General features: G+C 43.4%; 1 protein-coding gene across 1 annotated transcript in view; it reads left to right on the forward strand.

The window, feature by feature from the left end:
- PLCE1 (phospholipase C epsilon 1) overlaps nucleotides 1–21,969 on the forward strand; it is a 397,028-nt gene that overhangs the window by 357,994 nt on the left and 17,065 nt on the right. The window contains exons 24-30 of the mRNA XM_030203041.1: nucleotides 4,203–4,334; nucleotides 7,314–7,604; nucleotides 9,876–10,039; nucleotides 11,492–11,753; nucleotides 16,304–16,422; nucleotides 18,160–18,288; nucleotides 19,006–19,215. Of these exons, the coding sequence (XP_030058901.1) occupies nucleotides 4,203–4,334; nucleotides 7,314–7,604; nucleotides 9,876–10,039; nucleotides 11,492–11,753; nucleotides 16,304–16,422; nucleotides 18,160–18,288; nucleotides 19,006–19,215 (1,307 nt within the window). The remainder of the gene's footprint in view (nucleotides 1–4,202; nucleotides 4,335–7,313; nucleotides 7,605–9,875; nucleotides 10,040–11,491; nucleotides 11,754–16,303; nucleotides 16,423–18,159; nucleotides 18,289–19,005; nucleotides 19,216–21,969) is intronic.

Genomic DNA, 21,969 nt, shown 5'->3' on the forward strand with positions numbered 1-21,969 from the left:
TATAGAATATTAAATACATATATGCCTATACTTTAGGCTTGAGCACTCACTCCAGTGGTGTAGCAAGGGTGGGGGCGGTCTGCCCCGGGTGCACGCTGCTGGAGGGTGCAGAGAGCAGCCGCGCGCCTGTCGGCTCCGCTGGTTCCCTGCTCCCTCTGCCCTGGAACAGGTTACTTCCTGTTCCGGGGCAGAGGGAGCAGGTGTGTAAATATTAGTGCCCACTTTATACAATTACCCATAAACCCCCAGATTCTATATAGCACACCTAGAGATCTGCACCGAAATCCAGGCATATTCTGTAACAACGCACATAACTTAATTGGCTTAACAAGCTAATCAGCATTGATAACAGCACTTCATAAGCAATAATAAGCACTAATTGGTAATAATTAGAATTTACATGCACAACTTGCTAAGTGTATTCTGTAATGAATTGCACCTGACATGATCTTATTTCCATGCATTAGACAGTATCCATACAGCAATATATTGGACTGTAGCGACAAAAATGGTAGGGGATTTAGGTAGCAAGACATATATGGAGGGACTTGCTGACCTAAACATGTATACACTGGAGAAAAGGGAAATGGGACTTGATATGCTGCCTTTCTGAGGTTTTTGCAACTACATTCAAAGTGGTTTACATATATTCAGGTACTTATTTTGTACCAGGGGCAATGGAGGGTTAAGTGACTTGCCCAGAGTCACAACGAGCTGCAGTGGGAATAAACTCAGTTCCCCAGGATCAAAGTCCACTGCACTAACCACTAGGCTACTCCTCCACAGGAGAAACAGGGGTGATATGATACAGATGTTAAAAAAAATATTTGAAAGGTATTAATTTGCAAACAAACCTTTTCCAGAGTGGTAGAACTACAGGGCATGAATTGAAATTGAAAGGGGGCAGACTCAGCAATAATGTCAGGAAGTAGTTTTTCACTGAGAGAGTGGTAAATACCTGGCATGCCCTCTCGCGGAAGTTGGTGGAGATGAAAATGGTAACAGAATTCAAAAATGTGTGGGACAAACACAAAGGAATCCTGTTTAGAAGGATCGGATCCAAAGAACTTAGGAGAGATTAGGTAGGAAAACCGATGCTGGACTGACTTCTATGGTCTGTGCCCTAATGGAGGCTGAGTAGATTTGGATGGGCTGGAGAGGAGCTTTTCGGGTGCTTTGACAACAACTTCAGAAATTTTAGAACAAGGCCAGTGCCAGGTAGACCTCTACGGTCTATGCCCTAAAAATGGCAAGGATAAATCGAGAACAGGTATACATATGATGTAACACTTCATACCATATGTAATGAGTTTATATTGTTGGGCAGACTGGATGGACCGTACAGGTCTTTATCTGCCGCCATTTTGGGCTGTTAAGTTTCTTATAGACCGGTGAGTCTGACATCAGTGCTGGGCAAAATGGTAGAGACTATTATAAAGAACAAAATTACAGAGCATATTCAAAAGCATGAATTAATGAGACAAAGCCAACATGGATTTAGTGAAGGGAAATCTTGCCTCAGTAATCTGTTACATTCCTTTGAAGGGGTGAACAAACATGTGGATAAAGGTGAGCCGGTTGATATTGTGTATCTGGATTTTCAGAAGGCGTTTGGCAAAGTACCTCATGAAAGACTCCAGAGGAAATTAGAGAGTCATGGGATAGGAGGTAGTGTTCTATTGTAGATTAAAAACTGGTTAAAAGATAGAAAACATAGAGTAGGGTTAAATGGTGAGTATTCTCAATGGAGAAGGGTAGTTAGTGGTGTTCCCCAGGGGTCTGTGCTGGGACTGTTGCTTTTTAATGTATTTATTAATGACCTAGCGATGGGAGTAACTAGTGAGGTAATTAAATTTGCTGACATCACAAAGTTATTCAAAGTCATTAAATCGTGGGAGGATTATGAAAAAAATTACAAGGGGACCTTACGAGACTGGGAGACTGGGCATCTAAATGGCAGATGACATTTAATGTGAGCAAGTGCAAAGTGATGCATGTGGGAAAGAGGAATCCGAATTATAACTACGTCATGCAAGGTTCCACGTTAGGAATCATAGACCAAGAAAAGGATCTAGGTGTCGTCGTTGATGATACATTGAAACCTTCTGCTTAGTGTGCTGCTGCAGCTAAGAAAGCAAATAGAATGTTAGGTATTATTAGGAAAGGAATGGAAAACAAAAATGAGGACGTTATAATGCCTTTGTATCGCTCCATGGTGCGACCACTCCTTGAATATTGTGTTCAATTCTGGTTGCCGCATCTAAAAAAAGATATATTGGAATTAGAAAAGGTGCAGAGAAGGGCGACGAAAATGATAAAAGGGATGGGATGACTTCCCTATGAGGAAAGGCTAAAGTGGCTAGGGCTCTTCAGCTTGGAGAAAAGGCGGCTGAGGGGAGATATGATAGAAGTCTATAAAATAATGAGTGGAGTTGAATGGGTAGACATGAAGCGTCTGTTTACGCTTTCCAAAAATACTAGGACTGGGGGCATGTGATGAAGCTACATAGTAGTACATTTAAAATGAATCTGAGAAAATGTTTCTTCACTCAACGTGTAATTAAACTCTGGAATTTGTTGCCAGAGAATGTGGTAAAGGTGGTTATCTTAGCAGAGTTTTAAAAAAGGCTTGGATGGCTTCCTAAAGGAAAAGTCCATAGACCATTATTAAATGGACTGGGGAAAATCCACTATTTCTGGGATAAGCAGTATAAAATGTTTTGTACCTTTTTGGGATCTTGCCAGGTATTTGTGACCTGGATTGGCCACTGTTGGAAACAGGATGCTGGGCTTGATGGACCTTTGGTCTTTCCCAGTATGGCAATACTTATGTACTATGCTACTGTGTTACATTTGAAGTCTTTTGAATACATATAGACAGACCAATAATCCAGCCTGGATACAATCAGAGTGTAGCAAAGAAGTAGATGAGCTGAACGGTTTAGGTAGATTTTACTTCAGCAGTAACCTGCTTCTCAAAAGACAATTGGTAATACAAAGACCAAGAAATGTAAATGAATCCGTTAGGATGATCAGCTCACCTGATAACAATGAGGCAAGTGAGGGCCAAGTTGGGGGACCAGTGAACCAAGTTCAGTGATTTTTGCATATTATTGTCAACACTTACCCATATAAATACCACTTTTCACGGAAGTCTAAATACAAGAAGAGCCAGCTCATGAGCTGAGTGAACTAAGATAAAATGTATTAAACATACTATACAGCCCATAAGGGTAAAAGAACTCTTCAGTGTACAAGTTATTTTCTCTGGGTTTTTAGGGCTTGCTTCTGATTGGGCTTAATTTGCATTGGATGCTCTCAGAGAGTGATTGCTGGAGAATGGTCCTGCCAGGCAAAGAACTTTTAAATCGGACTTGACTTTCTCCTTTTAGGGTTGTACACTGTGCAGCGTCCTGATTTGCCACTGACACACCTTTGGGTTGCACATATACATAGCAATTTTATTTTTTAGGAGTGGAATTTTTAGTGCAACAATAGTTTAACTAAAGCTACCATAATAGTTTAATGAATGTGCAGAAGAGATTTGCATACAGTAGAGGTAACGTATTCATGCGTATTCACTAGGGATATCCTGAAAACCTGTCCCATTGGCAGCCCTCGGACTGGGAGTGAAGACCAAGGGTTGAAACTATTTATGAGAATACATATCAAAATTCTTGTTGGCTTTAGTTAAACTATTGCTTTGAAGACCAAGGTTTTAATTGATAGTAATACTCTATTCAGTGTGCAATCATTCCTAAACAAGCAAGTCCAAAAATAACAAGACTTTGCCAAGAGATTTCTACTGCAATAAATCACAGTTGAACAGTTTCTTAGAATGCTTCCTATCTCTAAACAACCCAAGACTGCAGTACATCCTCTGTGCCTATGACGTCCACATGCAGCTTCCAGCATCAGAGTGCATGAATAAAACCTTTTGGGAGCATTGTGGAGTTGACCTTCCACTTTACCTAGAAATGCACAGGTTTTATTGAGTAGAGACTTAGGGAATAGAGTCCCACTGTAAGTGCCATACAATGGTGCAAGTATATGAATTTATTTGTTCTGATAGTTGGCTGTTTCGTGTGCTGTATCCAGCATGACAGGCTGTTTCAGTGCCTGAAAATCTAATGGAAAAAAACTATGGAAAGTGTCATGCCCTTTTGATCTTCAGTTCATTTGTGTCAATTTTATGGGAACAGGCCTTTCGACTCTAAACCCATGTGGATCCAGCAGAGGGAAGGAAAGAAAATGCAGGAAATCTATTTTTGGCAACAATCCTGGCAGAATGAGCCCTGGGGAACCAACAACACTTGCCAAGGCATCTGGAAAAGGTAACGTCAGAATTATTAGTCATTGCTCAGTAGCCCAGCACAAGCAGTACAGTATACTGGTGGTTCTCATCCCAGGCCTTAGGATACAACCAGCTCATCAGGTTTTCAGGGTACCCACAATGAATATGCATAACAGAGATTTATATGCACTGTATTCAAATGTGTCTCATGCAAATTCCTTGTTGATGTGCTGTAAACAGACTGGCCATGGGTTGAGAATCTCTGCTGTACTCTTAGTAACTCTGATGTAACCATCGTAAACTGGGGCAGGATAATTTTTCAACAGGCCACCAAACTCTGTGGTTTTCAAAGAGAAAGTACATGCACATTTTCCCTTTGAAAATTATCCCATAATAAGTGCGCACACCTACATTGATACCTACTATTTTATTATTTACAATTTTCGGTTGTGTATGTTATAAAGTATGAGCAGGCAAACACAGCAAAAGTGACACGAAGGATGATGTGGAAAAACATCCAACGGACTCAAAGAGTTCGCCGCAGGAGTTTTATTTAAAAAATATATATATATAATGGACTCAACACGAGTCCCTGTATAGTGTACAAGTCAAACTTCTCTCGTTCTGTGGCGTCTGAGAAAAAGTGACCTAATATGTATCATAGCAAACATCAGAGCGCGCACTGCTGATTAGGAGTGGAATGTGACAAACACAGGAGCGCATTTCTTACTTGAAGCAAAAAAAAAAACAACACTGGGTTACTCTGTTCATAGACCTGTTTGCTACAGGCCTCAACACCAAATGCTAAGTCTTTTGCTCCAGACTCCCATCAAAGAACAGCCTCACGACACATGCTCAGTGGGTGGCGGTAAGTGCTTCTCCCCGAAATGGCCGTGCGATAAGTGGTTCAGGGACTCCTGAGGCAGGCCCTCTAGGCCGAAACACGATTCGTGTTGAGTCCATTACATATATATTTTTTAAAATAAAACTCCTGCTGTGAACTCTTTTCAAAAAAAGAGACAACCTTTTACCCGCTGCAGTAAAAGGGGGCCTCAGCGTGCATCAAAACCACACAGTGATGCTAGCGCATGCCCCTTTTTACCGCAGCTTAGTGAAAGGACCCCTAAATTTGCACATATCCTACTTTAATTTCTTGCATTAAGGCGTGGTAACTACAACATTTAACACACTTCAGTAAAAGAACTTCTTATTGTAAATGTGTGCCTGTTTATAAAGTGTGTGAATACATCAAAAGCCTGTTTATGAAAATATTTCATTTCTCCAAAAAAGCCTTCAAACAATAATGGGTCTTCAAGAACTTTTTAAATTGTGGAAAACTGTCACATAATCTCACGTGGCCTGGATGGCCATCCCACAGAACTGGTCCAGCAATCGAGAAGGCGCATGCTCTAGTATCAGCATAATGAAAAGCCATAGGTGATGGTAAACCAGTGCATTTTTTCTAGCGAAACAGGTGCCGGTACTCAAATGCCAGGCCACCCTTCAGGGGTGAGGTGATCACTGAGAGACCCACCTTGCAATAACCAGGCCCCCTGCAAACAGTCACAGAATCTATGACAAGGCAGAATTGGTGTGTAGTGCCCGAGATCTTTCATTAAAACTTGGGGATCATGGGTCAATTTTTGCAGACAATGGAAGAGGTGCCAATACTCAATATCCAAAAATAACCCCCCCCCCCCTCAAAAAAAGCCCTGTGGTAAACACAGTTGCTGCAATTTTTCAAAACGCAAGGAATGATTAGTGTGATAAAATTTCAGAACAGTACTAAAATATGCAGGAACATTTGCATAAACACGCTGATGAATTAGCAGAAGAACTTTGAACATAACACAGTACATAATAGGCAAACGTTTTAGAACAGAGGAGATATGTGCTTATTTCGATACCGTGGAAATTAACCACACTGCTGCATTCTGGATGACCTGCAGAGCCTGGAACCTGGCAGATTCCTTCCCCTGGGGCTGTAAATGCTTCTTGCAAAGCATCCCAAGACACCTAGGTTTTTTAAAGTGGGTACTGAGGGGTACTGTGTACCGCACCTTTTCCATTGCCCACTAAAATTGACCCATGATCCCCAAATGTTAATGAAAGAACTCAGGCTCTACACACCAATGCTGCCTTTTCATAGATTCTGTGGCTAGTTCAGGGGGCCTGGCTGTTGTGGGGTGGGTCCTTCAAGTGATCTCTAATGTATAATAATAAAGGAAGGAAGAGAGATCAAGAAATGTATAACTCAAATACTCTTCACTCTTATATCCAACTTGCACTATGCGATAGCCTCTCTATGAGGTAGTTCTAAAGCTTAAATGTAATCAATAGAAATAAAACATGGAAAAGAAAATAAGATGATGCCTTTTTTATTGGACATAACTTAATACATTTGTTGATTAGCTTTCGAAGGTTGCCCCCCTTCGTCAGATCGGAAACAAGCAAATGTTGGTAGATGACAGTATATATGTGAAACATCAAAGCATTTCAGTGACAGTCTAACAGGATGGGGTGGGTAAACCTATAAAAGCCATCTACACACTAACGAAGCACTACATCAGTAAAGAAAAAAAGAATTTAAAGTAAACATTTCCAAAAACCAGGCTGATTTCTGTACAAAGAAACATACACAGCCACAAGCAGTCCCCTATCAGAATCTCCAGTGTTTTTTATTTTTTATTTAAATAGTAATACAATTCCTCCACCCCATATTAAAAGCTAAGGACCCTGTTTACTAAGCCATGCTAGGGGAGCATTAGTGCTTTTAGCGCGCTGTTTAGGCGCCCATAATATTGCTAATTTTGTACATGTTCTAAAAACGCGCACTTTAGTAAACAGGGCCCTAAATTTCCACCCACCTCATCCCTCCAGTCCCATGATTCTCAGATTATTTCTTGACCATTACTGCCGCACTCAAAGGAAGGAGATCTTTTTTAGGATTTCTTTGAATGAAAGATATCGCAACCTGCAAAGAATCCAGGTATCATTGTGGAATCCTTTATCTTCTCAGGTGCAGCTGAAGCACGACAGAGCTGGGAAGAACCTTGTTCACCTCCTTTCAACACCTCTCCCTCCCTGAGTGCCATCATTAGAACACCCCGCTGCTATCACATCTCATCCCTGAATGAGAATGCTGCCAAGCGCTTATGCAGACGGTATTCTCAAAAACTGATTCAGCACACCGTCTGTCAGCTGTTGAGGACATACCCAGCTGCCACACGCATTGACTCTTCCAACCCCAATCCCTTAATATTCTGGCTCCATGGCATACAGCTCGTGGCTCTGAACTACCAAACAGATGGTAAGAAAACAACACACCAGATTTGGGCCTTTAATTCAGCTGGGGGATCCATTACTTACTCAGGAAAGATGTTGGTTTCTTGAGATGAATGACCAAGGTGCCAGCAACAGAAAGGTAGATGTGGATGTGTGATGAAGAAAGAGGTTAGGTTCTAAGCATTATGGTGCTTAAAATGATCATGTATGAAGTGAAAAGATCCTTGGGTCCTCATTCAGACCTCTTCAGGGCTTATACTTTATGAAGCATATTTGATGCTGGTTCATAAATTATTAATATGTAGCAGCTTGATATAGATAACAATGAAGGTAATATTGTGTAGGAGGCTGAATGAATATGTATATATTTTTTATTATTATTTATTTTGATTTTGCTCACACCTTTTTCATTAGTAGCTCAAGGTGAGTTACATTCAGGTATATTTCTCTGTCCCAGGAGAGCTCACAATCTAAGTTTGTACAGAACCCATTTGTCTGAGACCTCAAAAACTGAGTATAGACTTGGGTTTCTCTGAGGGCTATGACTTCTGCTGGCATCTGTTTTGAGGTCTAGGGCAATCTGAATACTGTTGTGGTACATAAGTACATAAGTAATGCCATACTGGGAAAAGACCAAGGGTCCATCGAGCCCAGCATCCTGTCCATGACAGCGGCCAATCCAGGCCAAGGGCACCTGACAAGCTTCCCAAACGTACAAACATTCTATACATGTTATTCCTGGAATTGTGGATTTTTCCCAAGTCCATTTAGTAGCGGTTTATGGACTTGTCCTTTAGGAAACCGTCCAACCCCTTTTTAAACTCTGCTAAGCTAACCGCCTTCACCACTTTCTCCGACAACGAATTCCAGAGTTTAATTATACGTTGGGTGAAGAAAACATTTCTCCGATTTGTTTTAAATTTACTACACTGTAGTTTCATCACATGCCCCCTAGTCCTAGTATTTTTGGAAATCGTGAACAGATGCTTCACATCCACCTGTTCCACTCCACTCATTATTTTATATACCTCTATCAAGTCTCCCCTCAGCCGTCTCTTCTCCAAGCTGAATAGCCCTAGCCTCCTTAATCTTTCTTCATAGGGAAGTCGTCCCATCCCCGCTATCATTTTAGTCGTCCTTCGCTGCACCTTGTCCAATTCTACTATATCTTTCTTGAGATGCGGCGACCAGAATTGAACACAATACTCAAGGTGTGGTCACACCATGGAGCGATACAACATCATTATAACATCCTCACACCTGTTTTCCATACCTTTCCTAATAATACCCAACTTTCTATTCGCTTTCCTAGCCGCAGCAGCACACTGAGCAGAAGGTTTCAGCGTATTATCGACGATGACACCCAGATCCCTTTCTTGGTCCATGTACCCACACGGTAGCCCTAGTGCACCTTTGTAAAAGGGCCCCTTACTGCACAGTCTTCATGAGCAATAAGGCAAAAAGAGTTAGGTTTAATGCTGCAGATGCTCTAAGGCACATTTTGGAGAAAAGCAACGAGAGTAGAGACAGTGCAAGTGACAGAGTTCTGGCACACAATATGAAGGTCTTGTGTCAGAAGGGTCTCAAAACAGTGATACTGAAACAGCAGTTAACTCAGACACTCAAGTGTGTTAAGATTGTGATATCTTTCTTATACACTTTTGATAATTTCTACAAGCAAGTGAATACAGGGTCCCCAGAGACCCCACTTGGTCACATCCGTATGCAAAACATGTTGGTCGGGTGAGGGTTAACAGTGCCAACTGTTAGGATGGTTTGTTCGTAGTTTGCAAGAACAAGTGCCTTTTCCATGGCTGAACTGTTTCTTGAAGTGTTACACCACAAAAGAAATTGTCTGCATTTTCAGAAAGGGATTAAGATGTAATTACGGGGGCAGGCTTTTGGTTGATTTGATTTGATTGTGTAGTGAGGATAGTCTGTCTGTGTTAGTAGGTTTTTAGCTGTTTTAATGCATTTGTATATTTTGTTTTATTCTGTTTACATTGCATTGAATTTTGAAAGAGAAATTTAATAAGTAAATAACTTGTCTTTTGGTTTAGTTTGGTTTCTGTTTATTTTTGTTGGTTTTTCTTCTTATTTGTACAAATTTTATTCTTGGTATTTCTATGTGGATTGGGGGTTTTGGTGTTAGGTGCAAGTTATATTCATCAAGTTCCTATTTAAAATGTGTTCATTTTATAAGTGAGATTCAATAAAGAGTTAACAATGATGAAAACATTGCTGTTTTGTGTGCAAGAGTAGCATCTTGATACTGTGATGTTCCCTTTACCTGTAGATCTTCCGATGCATTTAAATGCTGCAATGTTTGAAGCTAATGGTGGCTGTGGCTATGTTATGAAACCTCCCGTCCTGTGGGACAAGAGTTGTCCAATGCACTATTTGTTTTCTCCACTGGAGCGAGAGATGGAAAATGTGGAACCAGCCATATATTCTTTAACAGTAAGCATTTTTTAATTTCTGAAATAGGATGTCATCAAGACTTGGTTTGTTTTAGAGTTTATCGTGTGCTTTTGGGATTGATCTTGAAATGCCTTTCTAATGGCTATAAAAAAGTTACTCTAAAAATTTCCTCACTTATATTATTCACTGTGCTTAGAAAATGACTGTGTTTAAAATTCATTAGGATTATAGCACAAACATTTCCAATCCTGTACTTAGCTTAAGGCTACAAGGGGCTTAAGCATCATTTAGCTGTATGTTTTCGTTTTCTTGCTCATACGGTGCAGTGGTTTGGAAACGTGCACATATACTTAAGTCTGGATAAAGGAACTGACAGTTAATAGCTTAAGACAGTCAATTGTTGTTTTAAACCCATAAATCTTAAATTTTTCTATGTATGTATATATCAGTGGCGTAGTCACACCTCAGATTTTGGGAGGCCCGAGCACAAAATTCTCTCTCCCATGCGACCCCAGATACCTGAGCTGGCGCGAGCTCCAAGCCCTGCCAGCAGAAACTGTCCTTTTGGGCTTCCATTGCTGTGCAAGGCCCCTACCCCTGCACATTCTCAGTTTTCTCAAAACTAAGCATACACGAGAGAGGCCTGCCTCCTGCACATGCGTAGGGGGTAGGCCTCACTCATACATGCTCAGTTTCACAAAAAAACATGCATGTGGGGGGGGGGGGGAGGTGGAACTGGCACAGCGGTGGCCTAGGAAAGGCGACAGGCTTTGGTTGGAGGAGGGCTTGTGCTGGTGGGGCTAAAGGACCCCTGCCAGTGAAAGCAGAAGACAGTGCCTCAATTTTTTTTTTTTTTTGGGGGGGGGGGGAAGCAAATTGGGAGGGGCCAGGCTCCCAAGGTCCCCCTGTAGTTATGCCACTGGTGTGTGTGTGTGTGTGTGTGTGTGTGTATATATATATATATATATATATATATATATATATATAAAGACAGAGAGAGAACGAACTTTGAATAGTTCTGATTCCCTATTCGCTACCCTAGGGTACCCATGTTTTCTTTTCAAAGCCTCAGGACTTTGATTTTAAATCACCAACTCGTGCCCATCCTGTTTTTTGTTTTAGCATACGCTTGCTGTCTAGATATTTTGCAGTACTGCATGAGTTGCAGAAAGCACATTTTCCTGTAAGATCATTTGGAAAATAAATCCCTTGCTCTTGTGCATTCTGTGAAAAAAGGATACCTTCTGGACTGGTCAAATCCATCCATCTGTGACCTGCTATCAGTGGAGAAAGGGGTGATGCCCAGGAAAGAGGCAACGCTGGAGGTGGAGTTAGTCCAGATCACAGCTGGCATTTCTGTGTCTAACCACTAAGAATACACATTGCCTCCTTGTTCCCCCACCCACCGTTAAAGCTAGAAATGTGCCACATACTTGAATTTTCAGTTTTATCTGGCCATGTTTGGTTACGGTGTTTGTGTTTGTGTTTCAGATCGTCTCAGGGCAGAATGTTTGCCCAGGGAATAGCGTGGGGAGCCCCTGCATTGAACTAGATCTGCTCGGTATGCCTCTGGACAGCTGCCACTTTCGCACTAAGCCCATTCACCGCAATACCTTGAACCCTATGTGGAATGAGCAGTTCCTTTTCCGGGTTTACTTTGAGGATCTGGCCTTTCTTCGATTTGCTGTGGTGGAAAATAACAGTTCGGCAGTGACTGCACAGAAAATCATTCCCCTGAAGGCTTTGAAGAGAGGTAAAAAAATAGATGATCTAGCAGAAATTACAGGGGTCAACATTCAGCCTGTGGCAGCGAGTGGTTTGTTAGACACTATCGGCATTATTTCCAGATATTCAGTGTTCCGCCATGTTCATGCACCAGCATTGAATATCCTGTCTCTTATGTGGTTAAGTGCAATATTCAGCTCTTAACTACCTAAGCGACACCCCGTATAGGACTGACTTTTATGCGGTCCGCTGTGACCACTATGCTTAGGTGGTTAAGTGCTTAATATATTCACCGTAGCTAGAAATTCTGGTTTTGAGAAATCAATCCCTACAGGCCCAGGGAAGCTCTGAGCTGCAGGCCGTGGAGAATTCTTACAGATGCCTGTTCTATGTCTATAGTTGTTGCCCAAAATGGCAGCAGTTGTAAGAAGGCAGTACAGATGGGCAGCTCAGAGCCCTTCTCAGGCCATGATGCACAAATGCAGCCGTAAAATACAGCTGCCTGGCTAAAATGTAGCGAATCGCTAACAGCCAGCGATGCACAAAGGGGATCCCCCCCCCCCCCCTTTGTGCATCCTCGCTGTTTGCAAGTTCAAGCTGTCAAATGGATTTGACAGCTCTGATGCACTGGACCTCCACTGTTTTTCTTTTTAATTTATTCTTGTGGTCCAGTGAACCACGGCTCCATCCCCACCCCCGTGATCCTGGAACCTTTTAAAAAAAAATTTCCTGGTGGTCCAGTGGACCAAACCCCTTCCCCTGCACAGGCACACACCCCTCCCTGTACCTTTACAACAATGTGGAGGCAGGAGAGCAGGAGCAACAGCTCCTCCCTCCTGCCTCGGGCCCGCCCATAACAAAATGGCGGTGCCCAGGCCCTGCCCAGTGCATTCTGGGATGCACTGGGCAGGACTAAACACCATATAAGGAGTGCATCCCAGAATGCTAGTCCCCCCAGTAAAACAGCCTGTTCCCCAAATAGGCAGTCATCCAGCCAGTGTTCACCGAACCAGTAAGCCAGCCCGCCCTTCTTCAAACATCACTTCAACCTGCATCCCGCCCAAGCAGTCACCCTGTTCCCCACCCCAAGCAGATAGGTAGTTTACTCTTAGTAACATAGTAAAAGACTGCAGATAAAGACCTGCACAGTCCATCCAGTCTGCCCAACAGTCATCATTAACAAGGCATTATTGAACCAACAGTCCAGTAGTATTGTTACAACGTTTTATTGGCTACTTTCCACTATACAATGTCTTCCTCTCCCCCAGTGAGATATACAGGACCTGCTCTCAAAGCGATATGAATGTGGTATAAAATAGCATATTTACTCCTGATCCATGCTTGCCATTTTCAGGACTCAGACCGTAAAAAGGTCTGCCCTGCACTGGCCCTACTTCCCAGCTACTGGAGTTGCCATCAAAACTCACTCTAGCCCATCCTGATTTCTCTTGCCATATATGAGACACAGACCGTAGAAGTCTATCTGGCATTGGCTTCACTTCCCCAGTGTTGGAGCTGCCATTTAAGCACCACTCCTTCGCATCATAAATGAACTTATATCTGCCAATCAACAGGGCCACCGGGGGGGGGGGGGGGGGTCAGGGGAGCAAGATTCCCTCGGGCCTGGCCTCCAAGGGGGGCCCAGCACCGGAGTCTGTCTGTCACTTGCTCCTGATGGGACCCGGGTGATCACATCCTGACAGGAACAGAAGAGAGAAAACTCCGGCGCCAGGCCCCCCTTAGAGGCTGGGGAGGAGCAGGCACAGGGCTTCAGGGCCTCTGGTTTGGTTGGTGAGGGGGACTCCAAGCCCTGCCAGCAGAAGCCTTCCTCCAGCGCTGTTCTCCATTGCCCGACCTGTGGCTGCTTTTCCCCTCACATTGCGAAAAAGCAGCCGCAGGGCAAGCAATGCGGTGGAGAACAGCACTGGAGGAAGGCTTCTGCTGGCGGGGCTTGGAGACCCCCACCAGCCAAGGTATGTGGAGTTGCTTCGGGGTGGGGGCAGGGAGGTGGGGCAAAATGTGCCCCCCCCTTTGGGCTCTGCCCCCCCCTAATTTTTGTAGTCTGGCTAGGTGGCAGTCCTGGCGGGGTGGCAGCGGCGGTCCTCAGGATGGGGGAAGCCCAGCAGCAGTGGCCCAGGCCCTGTTCAGTCTCTCGGCAGCCCTGCCGACCAGTCAAGCAGCCTTGCAATTCCCAACCAAAGCAGACAGCTGATTGCTTGGAGGTGTTGATATAAGCACTATAGAAATTTAAATATGCCGGCTGATGCTATCCATTCCTTATTTAAATTGTTTACTGTGATTTGTGGTATGGGTCCTCCCCAATATTGTGGGCTAATTTGACTCTCATAATGATAATATTTTTCCTACATTCATTTGCTCATTTAAAAATAATTTTCTTTTTTATGTAAGAGTCTCCATTTCTGTAGCAAGTTGGCTGCTTGTGTTAATTTGTTAAGCGTCAGAAAAATAAAAGCTCTCTGCAACTCTTCTGAGAGGAGGTCAGGAGTGCTGACTGTGACCTAGATTTAGTGTGTATCACTACTATTCATGTGCATTAATAGTAAATAGGTCTCCTTGCATGAAATGAGACCTGTACTGAATAACTCACATTAATACATGTAATCACACATTAGCATAAGGTAAAGTGGCAGTGCTTTTTAATAAATCTGAAGTACTGCACTAGAAAATGTAAATATCAATAGGGAAAAGGAGTTTGCAAGGACTTGTGATAATCTAGGGGAGTGAGAGAGGAATTGAGCTCGTTTGTCAATATCTAGGAAGCTGACTGTGGAGTGGGCTAGCAGTGTAAAAATATAGGAAAGAATCGTGTGTTTGCCATAGAATTCTCCCATGATCCTCATTGTTGAGAACTGTCTTCAATAGAAGCTTGGCAGCTATGGTGCACAGTTCTGTCGGTTCTCAGTTTTCCTTGTCCATGTTTCCAGATTTTGACCATTTTTTTGAAGTCATCACTCCACACTCAGGGCTGTCCCAGTGGTATCAGATGCTCTAGGCAAACTGTCAGCTATGTGTGTCCCACCCCACCCTGCCCATAGTCCAGCATCTCCCCATTCCTACTACCACTCCCAACCCTGTAGTCACCTTCCCTACCTTCTCCCCAGGGGTCCCCCCACAGCAAAGTGCCTAGCATCTCTCTCCTTCCCTCCTCCTCCCCCGCATCTCTCTCTCTCTCTCTTTCTCAAGATTTTCAACATTTCTGCTCCCTTACCTTTCGCCTCCATTTTCCATTCACCCTGGCACTGCTGCTGACCACCCCCCCCCCCATCTAGGAGCCAAAAGAAAATACATACTTTGTGGAGATGGGGTTGGGAGCGGGTGCAGCAGTGTATCATTGTCACAGCTGAGAGCAGAAAAGCCCTTTTAATGCCACTGTCAGCAATGAGCCTTTCAGCATCCCTGTACACTTGACCGGTCAAGGCCTGTCGTATGCCACACCCTCCTACGTGCTGTCAGAAGAGAGGTTGAGACTTGGCATGCCTTGTGTGTGTACATGCACTGGGATGCTGATAGGACCACCGGTGAAAGGGACTGTTAAAGGTCTTTCCTGCTGTGCTGGCACTCTGCTGCTGCGCTAGGGGGCGTCTAGTGGTAGGGTCGGCTCTGTCCACATTGCTCTCCACTGTCCTCTGTCTCTCTTGCCCACTAGCATGATCTAGCCTTGTTCTGTAGATGGATGAAATGATGGGATACAGGCTAAATTGTTGTAATGCCTTGACTTGCACTGGTTCACTGAGGTCTAATATACTAAAATGTAGCATTAATTTTCATATCCAGTGCTTCATGTCTTCACACATGTAATATTAGTGTCTATAGAGGGGAAAGATATTTTAAAGAAAGGAATTAGTCAGTCTGTTGATAACGCTACATTCAGACTAAAAGAGGAAATAGCACATTTAGAGTTTTGGCTGTAGAGTGTTGCCAAGCTATAAATAATTATTCAATCTCTCACAGGAGATGGTGTTAGAAAAAGTTAATACAGTATGTGAATCATGTCAGTAATGCTTGGAGAGTAGACATGTTCTGTCACATTACCCCCTATAAATAGCTCTTCAAGGCATATTCTCCCACAAGGGATGTGCCGCTTTCTGTTGTACGATCCTGTTCCTTTCTGACCGCCACAAAAACTGAATTCATCCAAGCCATAAAATCTGTTTTAAAGTGCTGGACGTGTGACTATTTGAAAAAGAGTTTTTAAAAGCTTGACTTGTCGTACACTTCCACAGGATCCCTGCAGACCTGGGTCCATCCCTACGGGATCCCCGCGGGAATCCCACTATCCCCGTTCCTGTGCAGCTCTCTACACCAAAGGCCTCATTTTGAACTAGATTTTCTCATAGCACAGAAAAGGGGAGAGGGTGAGCTGTCTGCTACAAACCTAGAAATACAGACTAGGTCAACAGATAAAGACCATAAGGCTCATCTAGTCTGCACATTTTTCTTCCTTCGAGCCTCCTCAAAAATCAGGTTCTAAATTTGCTGGTGGAAACAAGTAGTACGATCTAGCTTGCTTTTAGATACATTTTTCATTAATTCTTTTCATGAATCTTATTGTTTTAGGGTACAGGCACCTGCAACTTCGTAACTTGCACAATGAATCCCTCGATATCTCAGGCTTATTTATAAACAGCCGAAGAATGGAGGAAAATCCCAGTGGCAGTGTTCTGCCCGCCTCTGTGGTAATTTCAGGCTAATATGTGTGAAATGGATATACATTCAAATCCTTGCCATAAGATTGGATTTTATGTTGTAAGAAGGCAAACACAAATATTAATTTGCCAAACATTTTCATATGCATGAACACTAAAGATGGCACATATAATATTGCATCCATGATAAACATCTGTTGAATGCAGAGCCGACAGACACCTTGCACTTGATCCACCAAGGTATCTGACCAGGGCCGCCGAGAGGGGGGTGGGGAGGCAAAATTCCCCGGGCCCGGGCCTCCAAGGAGGACCCTCGCGGGGGTCTCTCTCTCTCTCTGATGCTGGGCCCCCCTTGGAAGCTAGGGAAGACCCAGAGGAGCAGACTCAGCAGGCTAGTTGGGGGGGGGGGGCTTGCCAGCAGAAGAGATCTTCCTCCAGCGCTGCTGTTCTTCACAGTCTGCCGCCTTGCCTTCCAAGTGGCTGATTTTCTCCTCAGGCCGTGCATGCTCGGTTTTGAAACCAAGCATGCGCGACCTGAGAGAAAAAGCAGCTGCAGGGGCAGGCCACGCAGCAGAGTGAAGAAGAACAGCACTGGAGGAAGACTCTTCTGCTGGCAGGGGCCTTGGAATCCCTGCCAGCCAAGGTATCATAATTGCGGCGGCAGCAACAATCCTTGGGGAGATGGCAGCAGTGGAGGGGGGGGCGGGCCTGGTGGTGGCCCTGCCCCGGGCCCGGCTCAGTCTCTCGGCGGCCCTGCCACTGACCAGATTTGGAAGGCATCAAACAGAGAAAAAAAGCACTTTGAAATGTTTTAAATATTGTATATCTGAGAGTCTTGGAAAAGCTTGAAATCAGCTATGAGAAATTTCCAAGGTTATCTTTATTTGATATACCTCAATATCATAAAAATTCCAAAGTGGTTTACAATTAAAGTGTGATAGAAGTAAAATGAAAAAATAAAACCAAAAGGAAGCCTTGGTTACATCACCACAGACATAATATTTCTAAAATTTTGATCTATTTTGGGAGATTGCTGGGTATTTCTGACCCAGGCTTGATGGACCTTTGCTCTGATTCAGCATGGCTTACCTATGTGCTTGAATTTGCTGCTATGAGCCTTCATTCGCAATTTTCCCTACTTTATATCCCCTTCCACCTCTCTTAGCCCAAACTGGGGACCAGGCACCATGGACTCTTTCTAGAGCACTGGGTTCTACAGCTAGATGTTGCCACTGTGCAATGATTGGGAGATTTTATCAATCTAGCATATGAAAGACCTGACTCCATGCAAACTGTTCCTTTGAAGTGACCAAGCACAGCACTGCCACTGAGTCACTTGACTCTTCCCACTACTAATCCTGCCTGACAGCATGTTCTTTTTCCATAATATAATTAGGTCTGCTAAATTAACACTTTGAATTAATCCTTCTTTTAAGCACCTGCTTCTTGCTGTTGTTGGAGATGTGAACCTTTTGTCAGACTCCCTGTCTGATAATGCTGTCATTCATGTACTCAAAAGTTTTTATCAGTAAAGCTTTACTCACTTCATCTATGAATCTGTTTTATTTCTTTGGAAGGAAATTAAAGGTAAACACATCTTTTATCGATGTCATACTTGCAAGTAGCATTTAAAGCAGGAATCCATATAGGTAATATGTGCATGAATATTGGAATCACCCTGTACATCTGAATGTAAATAGTAAAACATATAGCTTATACAAAAAGACAAACTAGGATGTTAAAGTTTGTGCTGTTCACATTAAACAGTTATTTAACACAGAAGAAAGAAAGGCAACGACTCTATATAAAGTCACGGTGCACGGAGCTCCTGGTCCTGAACCTTTTACCGTCTATAGTATTGGTGGAGAGACCAATGCGAAGCAGCTCCTTCATCACGTGAGTTTACACACCCATATTGTATAGAAGTACTAGTAATGACACTGGCTGTCATATAATTGTCATGGAATACACTTGCATAGTAACAGAGGGGTCCTTTTACTAAGCCACGTTAGGGCCTACACGCACCCAACGCATGCCAATTCTGAGTTACTGTCCGGCTACCACGTGTGCCGGGTGGTAATTTCATTTTTGGCACGTGTCCCCTACGTGCGCCAGAAAAGAATTTTTATTTTCTCACATGCGGCGCTACCGGGCGGTAAAAGGCATTTGACACGTATAAACCCTTATCGCCAGGTTAACGTGTGAGACCTGTAGTAGTAGTAGTAGTGGTAAGTCAATGGTTGGTGGTAAGGTCTCAGACCCAAAATGGACGCGCGTCAATTTTTTCATTTTATCACACGTCCATTTTCGGTCAAAATTTTAAAAAGGCATTTTTACAGGTGTGCTGAAAAAATGATTCTGTGCGCGTCCACAACACACGCTTACACTACTGCAGGCCATTTCTCAGCATACCTTAGTAAAAAGACCCCACAGTAAATGATGCGGATAACGACCAGTAAGGTGGCTAGAGCTGTACTTGCCCCTCTGTGCCATTGTTTAGGGTTGTACCTCCTGCTCCATGCAGGTTACATCCCTCAGTACATTTATTTAGGGGTCTATCTGACACTCCCTCATAGTACTTTGTCCTCTAATTTTGTTTACTTTTTCATTTAGGTTTTGGCGACAGGAAAAGCAGAGGAAACAAATGCAGCGGACTATTTTCTGATGGAAGAAAAGTGTTTTCTACCGAAAGAAAAGAATGAGTGCAGGAAGTCACCATTGCAGAGGATGATCGGGGCAAAGGAGCAGATAGTAGAGATCCTGAACAGCTGGTTTCCAGAGGAAGGCTATGTGGGAAGGATTATTCTGAAAACTCGAGAGGAAGTAGGTTTATTCGAGAAGAAGCCCTAGTTTAATATTTAAATTAAATGTACTGGGCTAGATATTTAGGCTGCTGCAGTCAGCCATTTTATAAATGCTAACTGCCATGAGCTGAAGTGGCGAAGCAAACCAGAGGGAAAAAAAACTGATGCAAACCAGCTGTAGAACAGAAAGTGTAGTTGGCTGAAAATGAGACAAACCGAATGGAGTCAAGGATCAGAGGAAGCAGATTTTATTAGACCCTTTTGAAGGAAGCAGATTTTATTGGACCCGACATGGCTCGTGTTGCGGCAAATACCTGCATCAGGGGTGAAATTGTCATCCCAGGAGATCAAGGCTTCCTAAATTGCTGTCCTCTTTAAACCACTATCTATGAATTTCTTTAAAAGGAACAGCGAGTAAGAACTTACCGGGCAGTATTATTTTGTTTTTTTTGGTCTTACTCATATTCTAAATAGAAAATACAAAAAGTAAATATAAAATACATTAAATCAGTAAAGCAAGGTTAAATTTATAGCACTAAGTCATTGTAGACCAGTGAGGAGGCAAGGCGAGCTAAGAGCTGATCTAGCTCTTATGAAACGAGTCGCCACTGAGGTCTGTGACTTGGCTTGAAAACCAGCTCTACCTCTGGGTTCTTTTGGAATCATGAGATGCTGGGCTCTATGAGACTGCTATTTGGAAATAGTATATAGACACACAGGGGCAATGCCAGACACAGGAGGGTGGGGTGTATGGAGACAGAGGGGAGATACTAGGCATTGGGACACAAAGGGGTGATGCTGGACAAGGAAAGGGGATAGGGACATATAGTGGTGATGATGGATGCAGGGATATGGACACAGGGAAGATGCTGGACATGGAAATATAGGGGCACAGAGATGGAAGATTGATGGTGGGCAGGGAGAGAGAAGAAATGTCAAATGGACAGGAGACTCTAGTGAGTGAGTTAACATAAGACAGAGGGAAGCAGAAACCAGAGCCTGGGACCAACGTGATTTGAAAAATAAAAGGATCAGACAACAAGAGGTAGAAAGTTTCATTTTATTTATGATTAGAATATGTCAGATGTGAAATGTACTTCCTGCCAGATCTGGTGTTAGACATAGCTAGAGCCCAGGGCAGAAATTTTGGAGGGATCCCCAAAGCCCACTACCAGGCTGCGCCTTCTTCAGCTTCTGGCAGACTTGGGGCTCTCTCTGCCTAGGGGGCCAAGGGCAGTTGCCCTAGTTGCATTCCTCTAACACCATCCCTAGCATGTCCTATCTTTCTTTTTTGCACAGTACAGGAGAAAATGCATCTCTTTCTATTCCTCTGATGTTGTACTACATGCAAGGTCTGGCTTCTTTGGATTTCAGTTTTAATTAATGTGTATATTTGTTGTCACCTATTCTGTATTTGGCATTTGTGTATTTGGCCTGTGTGACCAAGGTATTCTGTAGTAATTTGGCTTCTTCAATTTTCCCAGTAGAGGCACTGATATTTTAAGGCCTCACATTTAGTGCCCTAAAATATCATAGATAGGATCCATGTTTGAGGACCTTAGTGCTGGCATGATAGATTTGATCTAGGTTTTGAGTGACGTGTATTACTTTACACTATGCCTGTTGTTGAGATTACACTAGAAACAAATATTTATTTGTATGGTGAGGTTTTTGGGGAAATGTCCTAGCTCTGATCTGCATCCACTGTTGGGGGAGGGCCGGGGGTTCATTGGATGCAGAATGTATTTGGTTTCATATAAGGCAGAGCTTCCAAAACTGCGGATCAGGACACCAAATGGGGTCATGACTTAAGTGGGCTGTCCATAGTTGCATCATTATTCTGCACTTCTTAGGGGGGGGGGTGTCACACAATTTTATTTGGCCACTATTTTGTGGACATGGCCACAAACGAATTGATGAGCACTGAGACATGGGAAGCATATGTATTGTGGGGAACCATGGCTCAATAGGGACTGAAGAGTGCCATCTCTTGGACTTCCCCTATCCTCAGTATGGCCTGCACTGCTACCCTCATTGAAGTTATTGGCAGTGAGGTACGGGTAAAGTATGTGGTGGGATGGACCAGAGCATAGGTGCATCAGGTGGTAGGTTTTTCTCTTTCAAAATGTTGGAAACCCTAGTACCCACCCATCCAATCTGTTGGCCCACCCAAAAATTGCCTTCTGGCAATGCCACTGCAGCACCTGATGGAGGCCTTTATTTTGCTTAAAAAGCTGTCTCATGGCAATTATACTTGCTGCTTATTTAATATTTCTTCACAAAAACTGAGACAGGATTTGCCTGGTGTTAGTACTGCTAGATTTCTCAGCAGCTTTTGACACTGTGGATCATGATATCATGCTAGCACGACTGGCAAAAACAGATATCAATGGAACAGTACTTGCTTGGTTTGGACCCTATCAGACAGGCAACAGTTCATAATGTTTAGCAGCACCTCCTCGCCACCATGGCACTGACATGGGGGGTACCACAAGGATCAATACTGTCACCTATTCTGTTCAATATCTACCTCAAGCCACTAGCTGAGCTGATTCAGTCGATGGACACTCAGTTCTACATCTACGCAGATGATGTGCAGCTACTCAAACCCATTGAACCTGACTTACCTATGTCCCTGAATAAACTGATTACCTGTCTAGCATCAATTCAAGAATGAGTAAAACACAACAAGCTTTGCCTGAACCCAAGTAAAACCGAGCTTCTCTGGGTCCCTAACACAAGTGGACACGTACCTGACATCAAAATCTCTTTT

The sequence above is a fragment of the Microcaecilia unicolor genome, chromosome 5 (genome assembly GCF_901765095.1).
Source record: "Microcaecilia unicolor chromosome 5, aMicUni1.1, whole genome shotgun sequence".
Lineage (NCBI taxonomy): Eukaryota > Metazoa > Chordata > Amphibia > Gymnophiona > Siphonopidae > Microcaecilia > Microcaecilia unicolor.